Source organism: Uloborus diversus, unplaced genomic scaffold (assembly GCF_026930045.1).
Source record: "Uloborus diversus isolate 005 unplaced genomic scaffold, Udiv.v.3.1 scaffold_1228, whole genome shotgun sequence".
Classification (NCBI taxonomy): Eukaryota; Metazoa; Arthropoda; class Arachnida; order Araneae; family Uloboridae; genus Uloborus; species Uloborus diversus.
The window spans coordinates 27,066-45,603 of NW_026557908.1; the positions used below are offsets into that span (position 1 = coordinate 27,066).

General features: G+C 35.8%; 1 protein-coding gene across 1 annotated transcript in view; it reads left to right on the plus strand.

Moving 5' to 3' along the window:
• LOC129232520 (activin receptor type-1-like) overlaps positions 1 to 17,519 on the plus strand; it is a 44,517-nt gene extending 26,998 nt beyond the window's left edge. The window contains exons 8-10 of the mRNA XM_054866660.1: positions 1,261 to 1,391; positions 4,509 to 4,659; positions 16,343 to 17,519. Coding sequence (XP_054722635.1) covers positions 1,261 to 1,391; positions 4,509 to 4,643 — 266 coding nt within the window. The 3' untranslated portion in view covers positions 4,644 to 4,659; positions 16,343 to 17,519. The remainder of the gene's footprint in view (positions 1 to 1,260; positions 1,392 to 4,508; positions 4,660 to 16,342) is intronic.
• The last annotated feature ends 1,019 nt before the right edge of the window (positions 17,520 to 18,538 follow it).

An 18,538-nucleotide genomic window follows, 5' to 3' on the forward strand; every position in this document is an offset into this window, starting at 1 on the left:
ATTTTATTTTGATTCTTTTGAAAAAAAAAAGAAAATATCCAAGCCATACTTAGCTAGAAACTACTAGTTTTTTCCGCAATGCATCTGTAGCCTTATTAGTATTTTAAGGGCTTTCAGTCAGCATTTTTCTTTTTTTTTCTGAAATGAATGATGTTCACAACATTTAAAGTCTCAAAATTTTTGATTTTATAGGTTAAAACTTTTTTTGGAAACATGCCAAAATTGAAACTATGGCTTTGCCAAAAATTCCTTAGTGTGTTTGAGATTTCAGTCCTTCTGTAATCAATGTAATTAAATTTTTAGTTTGTCTGCACTTAACCCAGATATAGATTACAATTACTGATAATTTTTTGAGCATTATTTGGTTCATAAAGTAGATTTACTTACATTAAAAATATGTTGTATTGGTATTTAATAACGCAAGTGGGTATTCATTAACCCGGAATTTTTTCTACTGGAAAACCTGGAAATGTGAGGGAATTTCATTCTTGAACTTCTGTGGCAACCCTGAAACAATCATTTTTCTGTAAAGCAGTGTGGTTTATTTTTCCACAAAAGTATTAAGTCTGTGGCGTGGAAAGCTGTGAAAATCGGAGAGGTATATTGTCCATTATCCACGAAAAGGCACTTTACTCCTCCTTCGTATCGTGGTATCGGATGATTCTACTTCACTGTTTTCGGCAGAAGGTATATTCGGATCATAGCATTTTTTTGTGGAAGCAGCAGTTTTTAAAATGTAAGAATAACTAAAATAACAACAGACAAGAAAAGCAAGTGATGTAAGGGACACTAAGAATTTTTTGCACATTAAAATCTACGCCCAAGTTAAGACTGTCTGGTTGTCTCATTTAGAAGTGCATGGATTGCTAACCGATCACCTCCACGTAAAATGGAACTCTGCGTTTGAGGAGGAGGGGTGAAGTCTGTTCTCTTGAAAAACGGATAATACTTATAATAAAAATTGAAAAAGGTGAGAAAATTGTTTCAGTTGAAGTTTTATGCTCAGTTAATGTTTTTTTCAGAATATTTTAGATATCAAACGATTTTACAGAAAATCCATACAGTACTAATCCTGTAGCATCTATAAAATATAATGATCACTGAAATCAAAAATATGTTGAATAATTCTTTCTGTATAATTATGTAATATTTTTTAGTGTGACTAGGAATTTGTCCCAAGTATTGACCTATCCTATTGAAATGTTCAATATTTTAAACACTGTTTTATATTCGGATTAAAAAGTTTGCTTAATGTTTCAGGCATTGCCGAGGAATACAGGCCTCCATTTCATGATTGTGTGCCTAGTGATCCAAGCTTTGAAGACATGCGAAAAGTTGTGTGTGTTGATCAGCAAAGACCTGTAATACCTAATCGTTGGTCATCGGATATGGTATGAATATCAAAATTTGAATTGTTGCCTTTTGATTTTCAATACTTTTCTGTTTTAAAGGTACGTCATTTAGTTTGGCGACTTGTTTACTCTCTACCTTGATGACAATAGAAAAATTGCTTAAAGCGATTGGCGATATCTACAAGTATATGGCAGCTTTAGAGTTTAGAATTTTAAAGTTGTGAAATGTCGCCAACTACAAAACTTTTAATTTGCAATATTAATAAATAAATTAATATTGCCAAAAATTAAAAATGCGCTAAGTAACGTACCTTTAACGGAAAAGTACCTTCTTTCTTTTTTTTTTTTGAAAACTGTTGTATTGGTGCAAAAATAAGTTCATCCCAACCCAATGTACTACAACTTTATTACCAACGCAAAAACACTCATTTTTGATACATGTTTATTTCATTTTCATTCTTTTTAAATTTGTATTTCCCAAAGGATGGGGTAAATGGTTCCTGATTTTTGTCTTGATTTCCCAAGTCTTTACTGTTGTAAAGACTTTATTACAGTGGAATTCGCTTAATTGGACCAATGGTTAATGGGACCAGCCGCTTTTTCGGACCAAATCTTAAAGAAACAAAACCAATCATATTACACAAGCGTAGTATAACTTGCTTATTATGACTGAAAATCCATTTAATCAAACCAAGGAACACGAGAACAAATTGAAAAAGAAATTAAAAATCACCCGTTTGTAGCGAGTTTCAAGTTGGTGAACGAACTGAATAGCTGTGCAATAAAAATTCATAATGGTTCCTTGTAACTTTCGATTAAAATTAGCGATATTAGAGGAGAAAAATGATTAGCGAAACTCCCACTGCATGCGGCACTGTTCCAACAAATATTAAAATTTCAGTGAAATTTTAAATTTTTTCAGTTTAGTTAGCACATTCAAAAATGTAAATTTTTTCAATAAAAAACAAACAACAAAACAAGTAATTTACACTTCATGGTAATTTTCAATTACCGATTAATACTTATTATGACTTTTTTGTTTAAATCGCACATTTTTAGTTATTTTTGGTTATTGAATGGAATCTATACTGACTGTGTGTGTGGAAAGAATGACTAAAACCATATTGGTCTAAACACATTGTCAAACTAGTGTAAAAAGATTATTTGTGTTCTTTTAATTTATTTTTTAATGCAAAAAATTCTTAAGCAACAATTTTTCTTCTTTGTATGCTCCCCATACATATGGGGCTAGCAATACTCATAAAGGCTTTTAAAGTTTTTGCATATAGAATGTTCAGTCAAACTATACAGATCTTGTTCGCCAAGTCCCAATGTGGTCCTATTAACCGGAATCGACTGTATCATTTATAAGAGAAAACTAACTTATGCACAACCTCCTTTAAAGTTTTTTTTTTGTACAAAGTAATAGTAGTAATCTCAACCTTTCTGAACAGGGCTGTGGAGTCGGAGTCGTTGAAAAACATGCCGACTCCGAATCCGGGCTTCTTTTTTTCTTTCCTTTTTACTGACTCTCTTTGTATTTTTTTAAAAACTGAATACCAATTGGTTCGATTACATGTATAAAAAGATACTAATGAGAAAATAACTGCCGTTATGGCTGTCAGCTAACTTGAGTGCTTACCGAACTTTCAGTAGCCGTCCCCTAGTTTGCTTGCTTTTTAACTTAACTAATAGCAACTGTCAGCAAATGGTTTTGTTGCCTACATTTTCAAGTAATCACTTTCGAATAAAAATAGAAATATAGTGTTTTGTTCAATCTCAGTTATAAAATAGTTAATGAAACGTAACAAATTAGTAAGTCAAGGCCAATAGCTAAGATTGAAACGTTTAAGGGTGATCGGCAAATTCAAAGAAGTTCTGGCGCGAAAGCACAAATCCAAAAGATCAAATGAAATAATCAATGTTTTTTTCTTTATTAAGACTATTTCAATAAGCTTGGTTCCCACTAAAAAGTATGGAACAAAATAATGTAAATGATTTCTTGATGACAACACTCAATTATTGCTGTTAATCTTAAAATCTTCATATTAAGGTTAATTCTAAAGCAGCCAATAAAATTTAAATTAAAAATTTAGCGAAGATGAAATATAGGTATAGTAAAAGCTATTCGTACAAATTTGTATACCGCTGCATTTTGTGTAAAAATAGCTCCTGACTTATATGTGCCCTATTTTCGTTGACATTTTATTGATGAAATATAATTTAAAATATATTCGCGAAAATTTTCAGAACTCTGAAATTAACTTTGGATGTCATCTACCAGATAGGTGTCAACCGGGGTAAACCACCTATTCTCAAGAAATTGGATTTAGAAAAAAAGCATTTTTTCTCTCAAGATACAGCTTTTAAAAATTAAAAGCACACGATTTGATCAATATCTATTTGTTAAACATTAAAGCGGGGCAAATTACAGGTAATCCTTTTCTATTTTTTTAAAAGGGATTTTTAAGTCATCTCACTTTTTAACTCATTATTGGAAACATTTGATTTTTAAATTGAATTTCTAACGTTGTATGCGTCTTGGGTTTACAATAAAAAACAAAATGTGAAATTTTCATAAAAAGGAATTAATATTTCAATCTCTGTTTAGAGGTTTTCCCCCTTCCCCTGAAGGGAGAGAGGGAGTTGAAAAAATACAATATAAAAAAATCCGGAATTGGAGTCGGGGTCGGAGTCGGCCATTTTCCTTCCGACTCCGCAGCCCTGTTTCTGAACCTCGAATCTTGTTGGATTTTTGAACCCTGAATTTAGGGTTATATACAGCCTTGTTTACAATATCCCTTCTTATATTTTAAAAATCCCTTTCGCGCTCAAAATTTTGTTATATTTATTCATGCAAAACCCCCTTAAATTTTATGCATAAGCCTACCTAGTTTTCAGCTTTCAATGCTGGCATCACATAAAATAATTACCTTGTTTCCCTGAATTTTTCATCAACAAGTTTTGATTGTAGTACTTTCTAGTTCCTTCTTAAGACTGAAACTTCTGAAACTTGAAACAGTTGTTAAAATACCACAATTGCAATTTGTTTCAGGCTTTAAAATTCTGGGGAAAAAAAAAAAACAATCAGACATGAGATCTAAATTAATTAAATTAGTAGAATTATGGAATCCTTTTCTTTTTTTTTAAATTTAGACTTTAACTTCAATGGCCAAGTTGATGAAGGAGTGTTGGAATCATAATCCTTCTGCTCGTCTGACGTCATTACGGGTGAAAAAGACTCTTGCCAAAATAGCAGCTGCTGATCCCAAGATACACTTGGATTTTTAATGTCTGTGATTAGAATGTGAGTTTTGATCATTTTTTGTGCATTTTCATTCTTTAATTGCAGATAAATATAACTTTGAAACATTTTTACTCCATCTTATCAAAACATACAAGACAAATGTTGAAACGTGGCAACCATTTACATCTAATGCAACAGTCATATGTGCCACCAAGTTTTACAGTTCTTCAATATACAGGGATGAGATTTTTCCGGCTTTTGCCGGAATTCCGGCTTTTTCTGTTGAGTTTTTAAACCTTTCCTCCTTTTTTTTTTTTTTTGCCCCTTTCAGGCCTTATTTTTCTCAAAAATCGGGAAAAAAATAAGATTGTTTTTAATTTTCAGCCCCAGATTTCTTATTCTTTCTATTTTTCTCCTTCGAATCTTCATCCTACGCGATATCTGTCAAAAACGTATGTTTTGGAATCATGCCAACGATATCAAACACGTGCTTCAACGAAATTTGCAAGCCTCTGTGACGTTGTGAGTCACAGAAATAAAGATTAACGAATCCAATCTTTTCATTAAATCAAGTCACAACACGAACAAGGAAGGACTAAACCCCTTTTTAAAATTAACAAAAAAAAATTTATTTACAGAAAAAAAAAATAATCGTTACATTGATGGGGTTACAAATGCCGGCAAACACAGTTGCCTCAGTGGTGGTCTCAAAAAAAATCACGGTTTCCAACGAAACCGGAGAATGCCTAAGGGCACCTGTTTCTCTCAAGTCCTAGAGCAATCTGCTTTCTAAAAGTGTGGATCGAGGTCTTTTTCGAAGACACGGGGCTTGACAACTAAGCCCCCTTAAAATATCCCATTGGTGGAAACTTGGTGACGAACACTGCTACGTCGTTTTTGTAGAAGAAACCAAGGCCCGGATTCGTTGGTCGACCGGCCCCTCATTAACATGGAGCACACCTCCCCGTCTGCGGTTTTTCGGCAACGACAAAGACGGACACCGTCCAGGGCTGTCAGGCAAACTCGTCACACCCAATTTTAAAACTGTCCGAAGTGGTGCCAGACAGTCTAGTCCTTTATTTAGAAGCGGCATTCCAACAAAGGCACAAAGGCGTAGAAGAAATGGCTGTCTATGTCCCGTCAACCCAGAGCTCAGTCGGCTGCTTGAAGAGATTGTTTTCACGAAGTGGACTCGCGGCATTCAAAACGGGCACATATCTGAGGATGCCACAGCTCCTCCCCCCTTAGGAAGGAAATTTCGTTGTGCAACCACATCAAATTTCAGGTGACATTGTCGTCCAAAACACATTTAGGAAAACGAGGGTGTCCCAGGTCAGTGAACTAGACTCCCGAAAAGGCAGCCTCAGTTTAACAGAACACATTCAGAAAAAAACAAAGACACCCTACCCGTGAACCAATATCAGGTTCTCATGACCTAACATTCTCTCCTATTTTGTTCGTCATTGCCAAAATTTTCAAAACTAACCTGCGCTACATTAATCAGTTTGGAAATGCACCATACTCCTTTATGATTTTCATGATATCCAAAACCTTTAAAGTTCTTAATAGTCATCCGAAAAATTAAGTAACACAAACTCTCGAGCATAAAATCCCCAAAAATATTTAACACAAATAATTGATCAAGTACTTCTTCGACCAAAACAAAAAAAAATACATATATAAATACCAAATCCAAATAAATTTCGATAAATGGAAATTAAATAACCCAAAAAGGTATGTTAATTTACCAGAATTTTTTTTTACAAATAGCCTCGGGGCCCGTTATGGTTCCTGTCTGCTCAAACCGTCGGCGTTACCATTTCTTTTCCCCGATTTGTGTTCAATTTCGAAATTGAACTGTTGTAGACATAAAGCCCAACGAGTAAGTCTGGCATTCGTTCCCATCATTTTTTTAAGGTATGTGATAGGGGAATGATCGGTTTGTATACGGAAAAATTGGCCGTTTTAATAGTGAGCTAGTTTCTTTAACCCATAAACTATAGCGGCTAACTCCTTTTCGATAACACTGTAATTTTTTTCAGCTTTCGAGAACTTTTTACTGAGATATAGAACTGGATGTTCTTCCCCATTATGCATCTGAGCTAGTACAATCCCCATTCCACTCTCACTTGCATCAGTTTGGAGAATGAACTCTTTCGAAAAGTCAGGGGCATAAAGAATAGGGCTCTTTAGTAAACTTCCCTTTAAAGCACGGAACGCCTCCTCGCATTCATCCGTCCACACTACCTTTTCTTTTCTGATCCTTCCTTTCAATGCGCTTGTTAGGGGGGCTGCTACCTCGGAAAAGTTCGGAATGTATCTGCCGTAATACCCTACCAATCCTAAGAATGACCGTATCAACGTTTTAGTCGCGGGGGTTGGAAAATCTTGCACGGCTTTTAACTTCGCCTCGCTCGGAGATCTCTTCCCAGAACCGACATCATGCCCCAAAAACCGGACACTATCTTGTGCGAAACGACACTTAGAAGGTTTTACTGTTAATTTTGCGTCACCCAATCGCTCTAGCACTTTGTCCACATCGATCACATGCTGTTCCCAACTTTGCAAATATATGGCTATATCATCAATGTAGGGTGCCGTAAAATGTTCAAAGCCATTCAAAACTTGCGCTAAAAGTTTTACAAAATAATATGGAGCGTTGAGTAATCCGAACATCATATTCTTTGGGCGATACGTCCCAAAGGGCGTGACAAAAGCCGCGTAACGGCTTGCTCTTTCGGTCAGGGGTATCTGAAAATATCCCTTTGTTAAATCCATCAGCGTTATGTAAGGCGCTGCGCTCACCCGCTCAACTACTTCCTCAATGTTTGGTAAGGGGAAAAGCTCAGTGCGCGTAATTGCATTCAACTTACGATAATCTACGCAAGGGCGGGGGTCTTTCCCAGGCACCTCCACTAAAATTAGGGGGCTAGTATAGTCGGACTGCCCGATTTCTACAATTCCCAGATCTAAAAGTCTTTTTATTTCCTCACGCACTATTTCAGTTTGCCGTGGGGACATTCTATAGGGTCGCGATCTCACGGGGTCGGCGCTGGTCAGCTCAATGTCCATCGTGACCAATTTAGTACACCCAGGGTCTGAAGAAAACACTCTTTTATGTTTCTGAAGTACTTTCCCTAATTGATCTATTTGTTTTTCCGACACGCGTTTTTCCAAATTGCTAACCCGCAACATCTCGTGTAAATCAAAATATGTAGGGTCAGGCAAGGGAAAAGGGATCTCAGCTTCTTGCTCGACATCTTCCCCCTCCTCCTCTATTATTAAATTTACTCGTTCGGGGCGCTTATGATAAGGTTTAAGTAAATTTACGTGATAAATGGTGCATTTGTCCCTCCTCTCAGGGACGTCGACCACATAGTTAGTTTCCGAGATTTTGCTCGTAACCACTCCTGGACCTATCCAGTTCACTGCCATTTTGTTAGCTTTATTTGTCGACAATACTAACACCTGCTCGCCCACCTTAAATTGCCTCTTCACAGCGTTCTTGTCATACCAAGCTTTTCTTCGTAACTGCATTTCACTCATTTTTTTTACTGTCAAATCCTGACATCTCTTTAAACGGTTGGTCAAATTTAGTATGTATTCTACCACATTTGGGTCAGATTCTTCTGGCACCATCCAATGCTCGTAGAGCAAGGTTTGGGGTGTCCTCAAATTTTTTCCATGAACGAGCTCGGCGGGGCTAAATCCCGTACTCTCATGATTTACCGTCCGAAGGGCAAACAAAGCCAACGACAAATTCTTCTCCCAATCTTCTCCCGACTCCACGCATAATGCTTTTATTATTCGTTTAATGGATGAATGAAATCTCTCCACTGGGTTGCTAGAAGGGTGGTAAATGGAGGAGTGCCTAACTTTTATTCCGAATCTTTCGAAAAACTCTGTCGTTAAAACACTAGTGAACGACCGCCCTAGGTCACTTTGTACCTCCCGGGGAAACCCTGTCCTCGAAAACGTGCTCAACAGAGCATCTATCACATTTGGAGACTTAATATCGGCCACCGGTATAGCTTCGGGATACTTCGAGGCCATACAAATGGACGTTATTAGGTATTTATTCCCATTTGTGGATACGGGAAGTGGTCCAACTGCGTCAATATTTACACAGGAAAAAGGTTCCGAAATTATCGGCACAAGTTTCAATGGTGCTTTCTTCCGATCACCTTTCTTTCCTACGCGTTGACAAGCATCACACGCCCTCACATACGACTCAATTTCCGCATAACAATTCGGCCAAAAAAAATGACGCAACACTTTATCCTTCATCTTTGTAGCACCCAAATGGCCTGACGCGCCATCATGACAAAATTTCATAATTTTTTCTGTCAAACTCGATGGTATACAAAGCTGCACCCTTTCCTCTCCCAGCTTCGATCTACTCAGACGGACCAGTTTTCCTTTCATGCATTTAAAATCCTTTCCCTCCCCTTTCGAAACCTCTTCCCACAAGGGCTTTAGAACCGAACACAATTTCTGCTCTTTCTCGAACGATTCCGAATCTATTTCAGCTAACGCTAATCCCTCAAAAGGCTCTATGGGGGGTAAACCGCAAATTTCCTTCCCTTCTTCTTCGCAGGAGGGAAACGCGCTCGCTATCTCCGAATTCCCTAGAGTCCCAGTCCCAGGGTCCAAGTTCTCCTCACGCATACGCTGACGTAAGACGCTCCGAGTCTCTACCACGTTTACAACTTCGTGGGGAGTTGCTTTCAACTGGAAAAACAATTCCGCTGTCCTGTTGCCCAACAGATAAACTTTTGAGTCACTATCAGTGGTCTTAACTGCCGCTTTAGATATCACACAACCTTCTTCTGTTTCTATGCAAACTTTGGCCAATGGCAAACATTTGCATTCTTCGTCCAGCGGTTGTTTTACATAGACATACTCTCCCGTAAAATCTTTTGTCTCGATCCAACTGCGGGGACAGACGTCAATGGAAGCCCCACTGTCTCGGAGAATTCTCCGAACCTCCCCATTTATTTTCCCCGTACTCAGGTAAGGGGCAAAACACTCACTTAATTCTTTAGTGTCACCAATGTGATTAATTTGCTCCCCTTGCGCTCTCTTGAATTCAGGGCAATTGGGTTTTATATGTCCCTTTTGTGAACAAAAATAACAAACAATTTCTTTCCTTTTTTCGAAATTACTGTTTTTTTCCCATTTGGGGGGCTCTTTCTTATTAGCACTTTCCGATTTAGTATTGCTAGTTTTTGCCGGATCATTTCCTCCTTTCACCCATTTTTCTTTTTTGTGCGTTTTGGGGTCGTTTTGTTTTCCCTCCGATTTTTTGAAAGTACGCCGAAGGCTCTCGTAGTGATCTAACCTTTCGGCGAGGTCTGACGCCTTACGGAATTCTTCCCAGGAGTCCAAAAAGTGTTCCCTCACCTCAGCAGGGGTTCTCTTTTTTAACTGCTCCGTGAGCAATAACTCCTTTAACTCCTCGAATGTATTTACCTCCGCGGTTTCTAGCCAATTGTCTAGATAGCTTCTTAATTCGAAGGTGAGATCTGCCCAGGAGGAACCAAACTTCCGATTATGTTCTTCAAACCTAATCCGCAATTCCACAGAATTTAGTTTGAACCTCTTCATTAACAGGCGCTTCATGTGAGGAAAATCGTCGCTTTTCTCAAGGGGTTCCTTCACAATTAGCTCTGCTACTTCCGGGGGCAACAAAGGAATAAGCTGGGAAACCCACCTCTCTTCCTCTATCTCCTCTTTCTTAGCCTGTCTCTCAAAAATTTCAAAAAATAACGAGACATCTAATTGCTTCGGGTCAAATTTTGGGACCAGATGCTTTAAATTTGATCTCCTAGAAGTATCTGTACTCGCTGACCCATTTGAACTCAAGCTAACCGTTTCTGCTGCGGTAGTTAGTTTCAGTTTATCTAGTTCAAATTGTCTTTCTTTGTCTCTTTCCCGACATTCTCTCTCTAGTTTTTCTCTTTCCCGCTCTCTCTCTCTCTCCCTTTCTAGGTTTTCTCTTTCCCGCTCTCTCTCCCTTTCTATCTCTTCTTTCAAAAGTCTCCAAGTCGATTTTGCAAATTCTTCATCATAATCTGTAGCCCCAACAATCGCTTTAACTATGTACCGACGCGTGTCTGAGTCAGACGTTTCCACGCCAAACTCCGAGGCTATCTTTCTCAGATTATCTTTTTCGATTTCAAAAAGAAAAGAACCCATTTTGCTTAAATGAGATTTTTAGAGCGTTCCCTTTTTTTTCACAAGCAAAACTCTATTTATTTCATGCAAAATCCAACTAATCACAAAAACAGCATGCACATAAATATCTTCTACAGATCAATTTCAATAGATTTACTTAACCTGAAATCTATATCGTCAAAATAAATCATTAATTTATATGACTTTCCTTTCCAAACTGAAATAGCAAAGATCTGCAAAACAATTCTTTTGCAGTCTAACTCAGAATTTAATTCTCACAAGAAACCTTTAGTCCAATTCTATTTTCGAAAACATTGAAAATTTTTACAAACAATTTTACTCTGCTTAAATTCTCTCAAAACAAACCCACTAAAGCTGCCTCATCGGTAACCAAGAAACAAAGACCGGACTCACCCTTTTCTGCGTCCGTCTTTAACATCAGAGTAATCCAAATCCAATTTGGGGGAATGGCACACACAAAATCTTATAGGTTTCAATCAGCTCTAGGACTACTTTATGTAAAAAGTACTTACAGTTTTAAAAAGAATTATCTTTCAAAATTGCATAAAAATAGAAAGACCAAAAGTAACATGGGTCTGTTTCAATTTCTCTGAAACATCATCGCACCCGCTGCCACCAAATAAGCTGTGACGTCGTGAGTCACAGAAATAAAGATTAACGAATCCAATCTTTTCATTAAATCAAGTCACAACACGAACAAGGAAGGACTAAACCCCTTTTTAAAATTAACAAAAAAAAATTTATTTACAGAAAAAAAAAATAATCGTTACATTGATGGGGTTACAAATGCCGGCAAACACAGTTGCCTCAGTGGTGGTCTCAAAAAAAATCACGGTTTCCAACGAAACCGGAGAATGCCTAAGGGCACCTGTTTCTCTCAAGTCCTAGAGCAATCTGCTTTCTAAAAGTGTGGATCGAGGTCTTTTTCGAAGACACGGGGCTTGCCAACTAAGCCCCCTTAAAATATCCCATTGGTGGAAACTTGGTGACGAACACTGCTACGTCGTTTTTGTAGAAGAAACCAAGGCCCGGATTCGTTGGTCGACCGGCCCCTCATTAACATGGAGCACACCTCCCCGTCTGCGGTTTTTCGGCAACGACAAAGACGGACACCGTCCAGGGCTGTCAGGCAAACTCGTCACACCCAATTTTAAAACTGTCCGAAGTGGTGCCAGACAGTCTAGTCCTTTATTTAGAAGCGGTATTCCAACAAAGGCACAAAGGCGTAGAAGAAATGGCTGTCTATGTCCCGTCAACCCAGAGCTCAGTCGGCTGCTTGAAGAGATTGTTTTCACGAAGTGGACTCGCGGCATTCAAAACGGGCACATATCTGAGGATGCCACACCTCGTTTGAGATTTCAATCTTTTTTACATCCTGTAAATATTTCAATTATTTTTAATGTTGGATGTTTTTTTACTATATGCTACCGTATATCTGCTTATTTTATTCATCATTTCAATAATATTTTTATTTCTTTAATTTAGTTTTGAAAAAATGCAAAAGTCAATCAAAAAAAGTGGCATAGCACCCACAGTCTCGAATTTTATTGAAACTTGGCATGTACTTTTTTTGGTGTATTTAAGAAAGTGTAAAAAATATTTATGATAAATCTCAAACCGTTTAGGCTTTACAGCCTGTTAAAAGTTTTGAAATTTCATGATTAAATGATGCGGCTGCAAGTTGTTCTTTAAATTTCGAAATTGTATTAGGAAGTTTTTCAAGACAAATTTTACAGGGTTCGTACGGGTCATGGAAATCCTGGAAAGTCATGGAAAAAAAACAACAGAATTTCAGACCTGGAAAAGTCATGGAAAATTGAAATTTTCATTGAAAGTCATGGAAAAATGTCCTGAACAAAGAGAAAAGAACAGTAGCTAAAGGAGCATTAGAAATATTAAGTGATTTAACAGTCTAGCACATAAAAAATATTAAAAGTGGAAAATTGAACGATCCAAAAATCAAATCTGAATTTTGAAATCTCATTGCATCCACTTCTGTCGCAGCCGCTTGCCATTTTTTGCGATGTGATTTTACTGCCTGGACATCACTTATTTTTAATTTTCTGTTATTTTCAACACTTCTTATGTTACGTATTCTGTAGTAGCAAAATTTCACGTTCTTAGTTTTGCCACGCCCACTCAAAAAAAAAAGCAATTCAATTGCACGCGAGTTCGATTCCATCACTCGTAAGGACTTCATTATTAAATTTATCAGAGTTTATCTGAATTTGTTAATTGTTTTAGAAAATAAAGATCTTAAGTCAGGCGATAGATTACAGAAAAAAGAGGAATTCTAATGCTCTAAAACAGAGTGCCCAATATACAGCACGCAAAACTAATCCATTTGACCCACTGCTATGTTCACTGTCAGGAATTAAACGTATTCTGGAATTTCTGAACCTATTAATTTATATGCATTTTAAAATATGCAAATTTGTAAACAAAACAAATATACTTTTGAATCATAAGATTGATTCATTACTGAATGATTTTTTCTAAAAAGATCTGGTTTAGAAACATAAAGAACTAAACTATGTGGCTTTACTTTAGAGAAACGAAATACTGTCAAGTTACGTGGATGATTAAAGGCACTGTTCACACTAAAAGGTAACTTTTGAAGCAAATTTATTGAAACTTAGTGATGACTCATTCAACCTTCAATATCATTCTGCCTGTTTTTAAAAAAATATATTAGACATTTAAGCATCATCATATTCGCTTCACTGCATTTTTACTTTACTTAAATTTATATGATGAAGACAAATAAGAATAGTGATGAATAAGAAATGAAGCACAGAATTCACAAAAATTCGATTTAATAGTGGACTGTAATGAATGAATTCAGGAGAATTCGCACAAAGAAACTCAAAACACAACTCAAGAATAGCTTCACACTCGGACAAGAACAAAGCACTACTGAACTGGCATAAAGAATACAACCCAATTAATTAGAATGTCGATCAAGGTCAAAGTATTTTTAAGCTGTTACATAAAGAAAAAAATCAGGGAATTTACGGTAATTATATTCAGATAAAATGATAAATCTGGCGTGGGGGGGGGGGAGTAGAACAGCGTCATTTTCTTTATTCTTCCTTTTTTTTTTGTTCTCACTGTATCAAACAAATAGTTTAGTTTTTTAAGTGTGCACTTATATTTTTTCCATTACGAGTAAGTGCCATCAATGATGGCATTCATATAGACGTTTTGCTAGTGCTCATTTCCAAATATTACCAAGTTTGAGATTAAATAGTGCTATTCTCTTCCTGTAACGAGGTCATGAAAATTTTCATTGAAGTCATGAAAAAGTCTTGGAAAAGTCATGGAATTTTTTCATCCAAATAGAGTATGAACCCTGATTTTAGGTTCCAATGCAAGAAAAAAGATAACCAATCGTTTATATTCATATGTATTTATTTATTTTCAATTCTTACTGTAAACAGTATGTTCTACCACATTAAGAAATTTTCGATTTTTCTCTCTTTTGTAAATTTTTACTTTATAAACAGACCTAATTTTAAAATTTATGTTCTCACTCTTTAACACTATAAACTCAAATATTTTTAATGAAAAAAATGCATTTTTGTCTAAAAAATATGAAAAGTTGACACTATTGTGTGATGCAGTCAAGATTGACCTCTGACTCCCCCAACCCTTTGTTCAAGATCTCAGGGGTTAGAAATTGTTGCCTCTTTTTCAAAATTTAGATTTATTTAGGAATAAACACTCTTGCAAGAAATGGTACAATGCAGCAAATTGTACAAAATTATTACTTATACTTAATTCAATACATGTTACCTTTAAAACTGGTAAATGAGCCATTTTTTATTGAATTTTTAAATATCTTGGCTTCCAGGTTCTATTTTGATGCGGTTTTGGATATCATCCGAAATTATTTTGGCTATCATCCTTTTTACGAATTTTTTTTTGGATTTCCTCCTTTTTTCTCTCTGACCACTCTCATCCCTAAATATAGTAGCCAGCATTATGTACAATTAATTTCCAAAGATGTGTAAGTCGTAGGACTCCTGTTGCAGCACCTGCTCTGTTGATAGTTTGAATTGAGTGGTTTATTGCCACAGCCATCTCTGGAACAAATGCCTCTAAGTAGTTCACATTCTTTCATACTAGGAATTAAGTCAAAGTTGCAGGTTTATGGGGCTGCAGGCTGCATGGGGGATGTTACAGCCCATCCCAGCCCCTTTGATCGAGCAAATCAGCAACCTGGCCGATCCATGTCTACCACATTTTGACTCCATCACTAAAGGGTTTTACACACCTTGCACCTTCCTACTATATATATTCTTCGAATGGGGGTTTCAGAAGTTTTTGCTGCAAAACCTGTGACAACTCGAGGAAGGGGACGACCATAAATGAGATGGTTGGATTCTGTTGAATCTGACTTCGATATTCTCAATGTTAAAAATTGGAAAACCCAGGCAAAAAGTAGGACGTCTTGGAAGATTCTCCAAAGGAAGGCCTTGGCCCACCCTGGGCTGTCGAGCCAACTATGATGATGATGATGATGAGGGGGTTTCAGATGTGGGATTTCAGGTCCCTTTATCTTGTCTCATGTTAAACTAGTATGTTGTGGCCATCACGAAACTTTCTTCTATATCTTTCTTATAGTTCTCATCCCTTCCCATGCTTGACAAGGAAGTAATATTCTCAACAAAAACGAAATTACACATGCAAAAACTTGACGACCATCCCAATTCCCAATCTATCTCAAAAGCAAAGCAAAGAATAAGAAATGAAAATTATTTTAAAAGCCTTGTTTAAAATAATTATAAACATTTATTTGTTAACAAACACAAGATGGCAACAGTTAAAATGTTTAAATCATCGTGATTTTCTGGTTATTTTCCAACAATTTAAAACACATGAAATACACAGACGACAGTTTGTTACGATTTTTCTTTCTTATTGTTGCAATTATAAAGTTATTTTTATTCAGAAAAAAAAAAATTGTTTTCGCACAGCTCCGGAACTGTAATCCGTCGATCTACAAGCATTGCCGCTTCGACTTTGGCAATTGTTTCGTCGGAAACTGATGGCCGCCCTGCACGGGCTTCGTCGTGGACGTCTGTTCGGCCATTTTTAAAGTCCCTGACCCATCTGCGCACCATCCCGAAGCTCATACACTCTTCTCCATACACTTGACAAAGTTCTTCGTGAATTTCCTTTGCCGATTTCTTCTTAGCGGCCAGGAAACGAATAACAGACCCCAACTCGCAGCTGGCGGGAGACGCAAGAGGAAGCTCCATCGCTGACGGCTGCTGAGCCAAGAGGAAACGTCGCAAAGTTCTGCATTTCAAAAGCTAATGAGCATACAAGAGTACTTGATGTAGATTCAGAGGGTTTTATTTATTTTATATTTGCTAGTTACAAGAAAACACTATTATATTGTTTGATGCTATTCTAAAAGTACTTTCGCATTGTAAAGCCTTTTGTGTCTTTTTTATGTTATTTCGCAAAATATTAACTTCACTGAAATTTTAAATTTTGCTTTATATTTTTAATATAACCTTCCCACTTTTTTTTTCAGTTCCCTGTGGAGACAAATTAATGTGCACAAGAAATCTTCTTTACTTCTTTGGTGTTTATATTGTAGTAACAACTTCATCAGGGAACAGTCCTATTTGAACGCCATTAAGAGTGAGACTTAGCAGGTTATTGTTCACTGCCATGATTTTAGAAAGATATGCTGAGATTTTATCACTTTATATTGGTATGCTTTTCTACCAATGTGAGAAAGCTTAGAAGCAAGGATAAGAAAGAAGTCAGATCTGCCTGTATTTACAGATCTTTCATATAAATGCTTCACCTGCTAGCTTATTTGTTTATTTTATGCGTTAGTTGTTTTCATGTTGTGTTTAGGCTGCTAAATGCAAAAGGAGCTGCTCTGAACTCCCGATTATCCATGTGGCAATTATTCTTGCAGTTTGAAAATTGGCTTATTATCTGAGTTTTTAGAAAGTTTGTTCTTTAGTGCATGAAGCATCAAGTAACATTTGTGTCACACATGCTTGTCAGGTAACATCAAGAGGAAAGTTTTCTGCCTTTTTTTGTAAGTCGATGGACAAAAAAAAAAAAAAAAAAAAAAAAGAAAGAAAGAAAGAAATCATTCCATACTTTTATCTTTTCCAAACATTTTCTGTGTTATTTGCCGTGCTCAGAACTGAAAGACTGGTAAACATGGGTGTAAATATTATAAATAGCCTCTGTTATCAGTTTGTTTCAAGTCTTGACATGTAATGATTGATATTTGTAATAAATTTATCAATTTTTGTTAAATGCCTATGAAATGTGTTCAACCTGAGTTCCCACCATAATTGTTTAATATTGTTTTCAATAGTGTTAATTTCTTTTATTTTTAATTAAAAATAATTTTAGAAAAGCATATAACAGACATCTAATTTTTGGAAAATGTATGTTTTTTGGGCAGTCCAAAGTGAACTTTTAAGGCCTCTAAATAAAATGAAATGTAACGAGGATTTTTGGTTTACAAGCCAATATTCAGCTATCCGTTCGACATTTCTTTGTGAATAGAACAGTAAAATACCATGGATAATCGGCAGGTTCAGGGTATTATCCTTTGCATTTTGTTGTATCATTTATATTCACTAGTCTTCAGCAAAACTAATATGAAATTAATATCGCCTCTCATTTATCATTAATATTTTAATATTTTTAAAAATATATATAATAATATTTTAGATTAAAAACATAGTTGTATTTGCTTGATCTATAATATCGGAGACATAAAACATGTACTGCCATGGAATCTCATTGCTGCCTTATGTCCTAGAAATTACCCTTTGCTCATTATGCATATTAAGCATGAAATAAATAAGATCTTTGGAAAAATGTTGTTTCTATTTTGCTTGCAATTTGGCAAAACAAATTCAATGTAAAAATGAACCGTCAAAATTTTTCGCATTCTTTACTTTTAACCAAATAATGTTTTTTTTTTTTTTTTTTTTTCGCTCCTACATTCCAGTCTTGATGGAATGAGCTTTTTTGTACCCCCCCCCCCTTTTATTCGACACGTATGGTAATAGCCGATTTGCTAAGTGTTTTATTAGTAATTTAAAAATTAAAATTGTTGTTTCAACAGATATTTTGATTATAAGAAAAAAACTTGGTTGTTCGTAAGATATACTTTTATTTTCATTTTATCGATGCCTCTCTATTTTATAATGTTACCTGTAGGTATTTGCATTACAAATAAAGAACTGCTGCTTGAAGGTTGTACCAATATAAATAATGTGTAAATATAAATTTACCCTGTTTTATTTCGTTAGAAAAATAGGTGTTTCAATAATTGGGAATGCAAATTTTAACTTCCCAAAGTCAATAAGAATTCAGAACAAATTTTTACTTCATTCTGTTTTTAATTGTAGATATGTTTAAAAAAATATTAGTTCTAATCTTATGTATTTATTAAAAACATATTTAATATATTACTGTTACTTTTTGTGTATCATTGCCATTTTGTATATTACCTCATTTTTAACAAAAATTTCTAATTGTCTTGCTTTTCTGTTGATTATGTGTTAATTGTGTTGTACATATGTGCTGATTTTAATTTCTCGATTTTATAATTGTTTATATTTTTGCTATTAGTCTGCTGCAAGGCCAGAACAAACTATGAATCTATGATATTCTTGATTAGACAAATGTATTTCTTTAATCATGATGCTTAAGCACAACAAAATTCACCTATAAATGAATTTCAGGC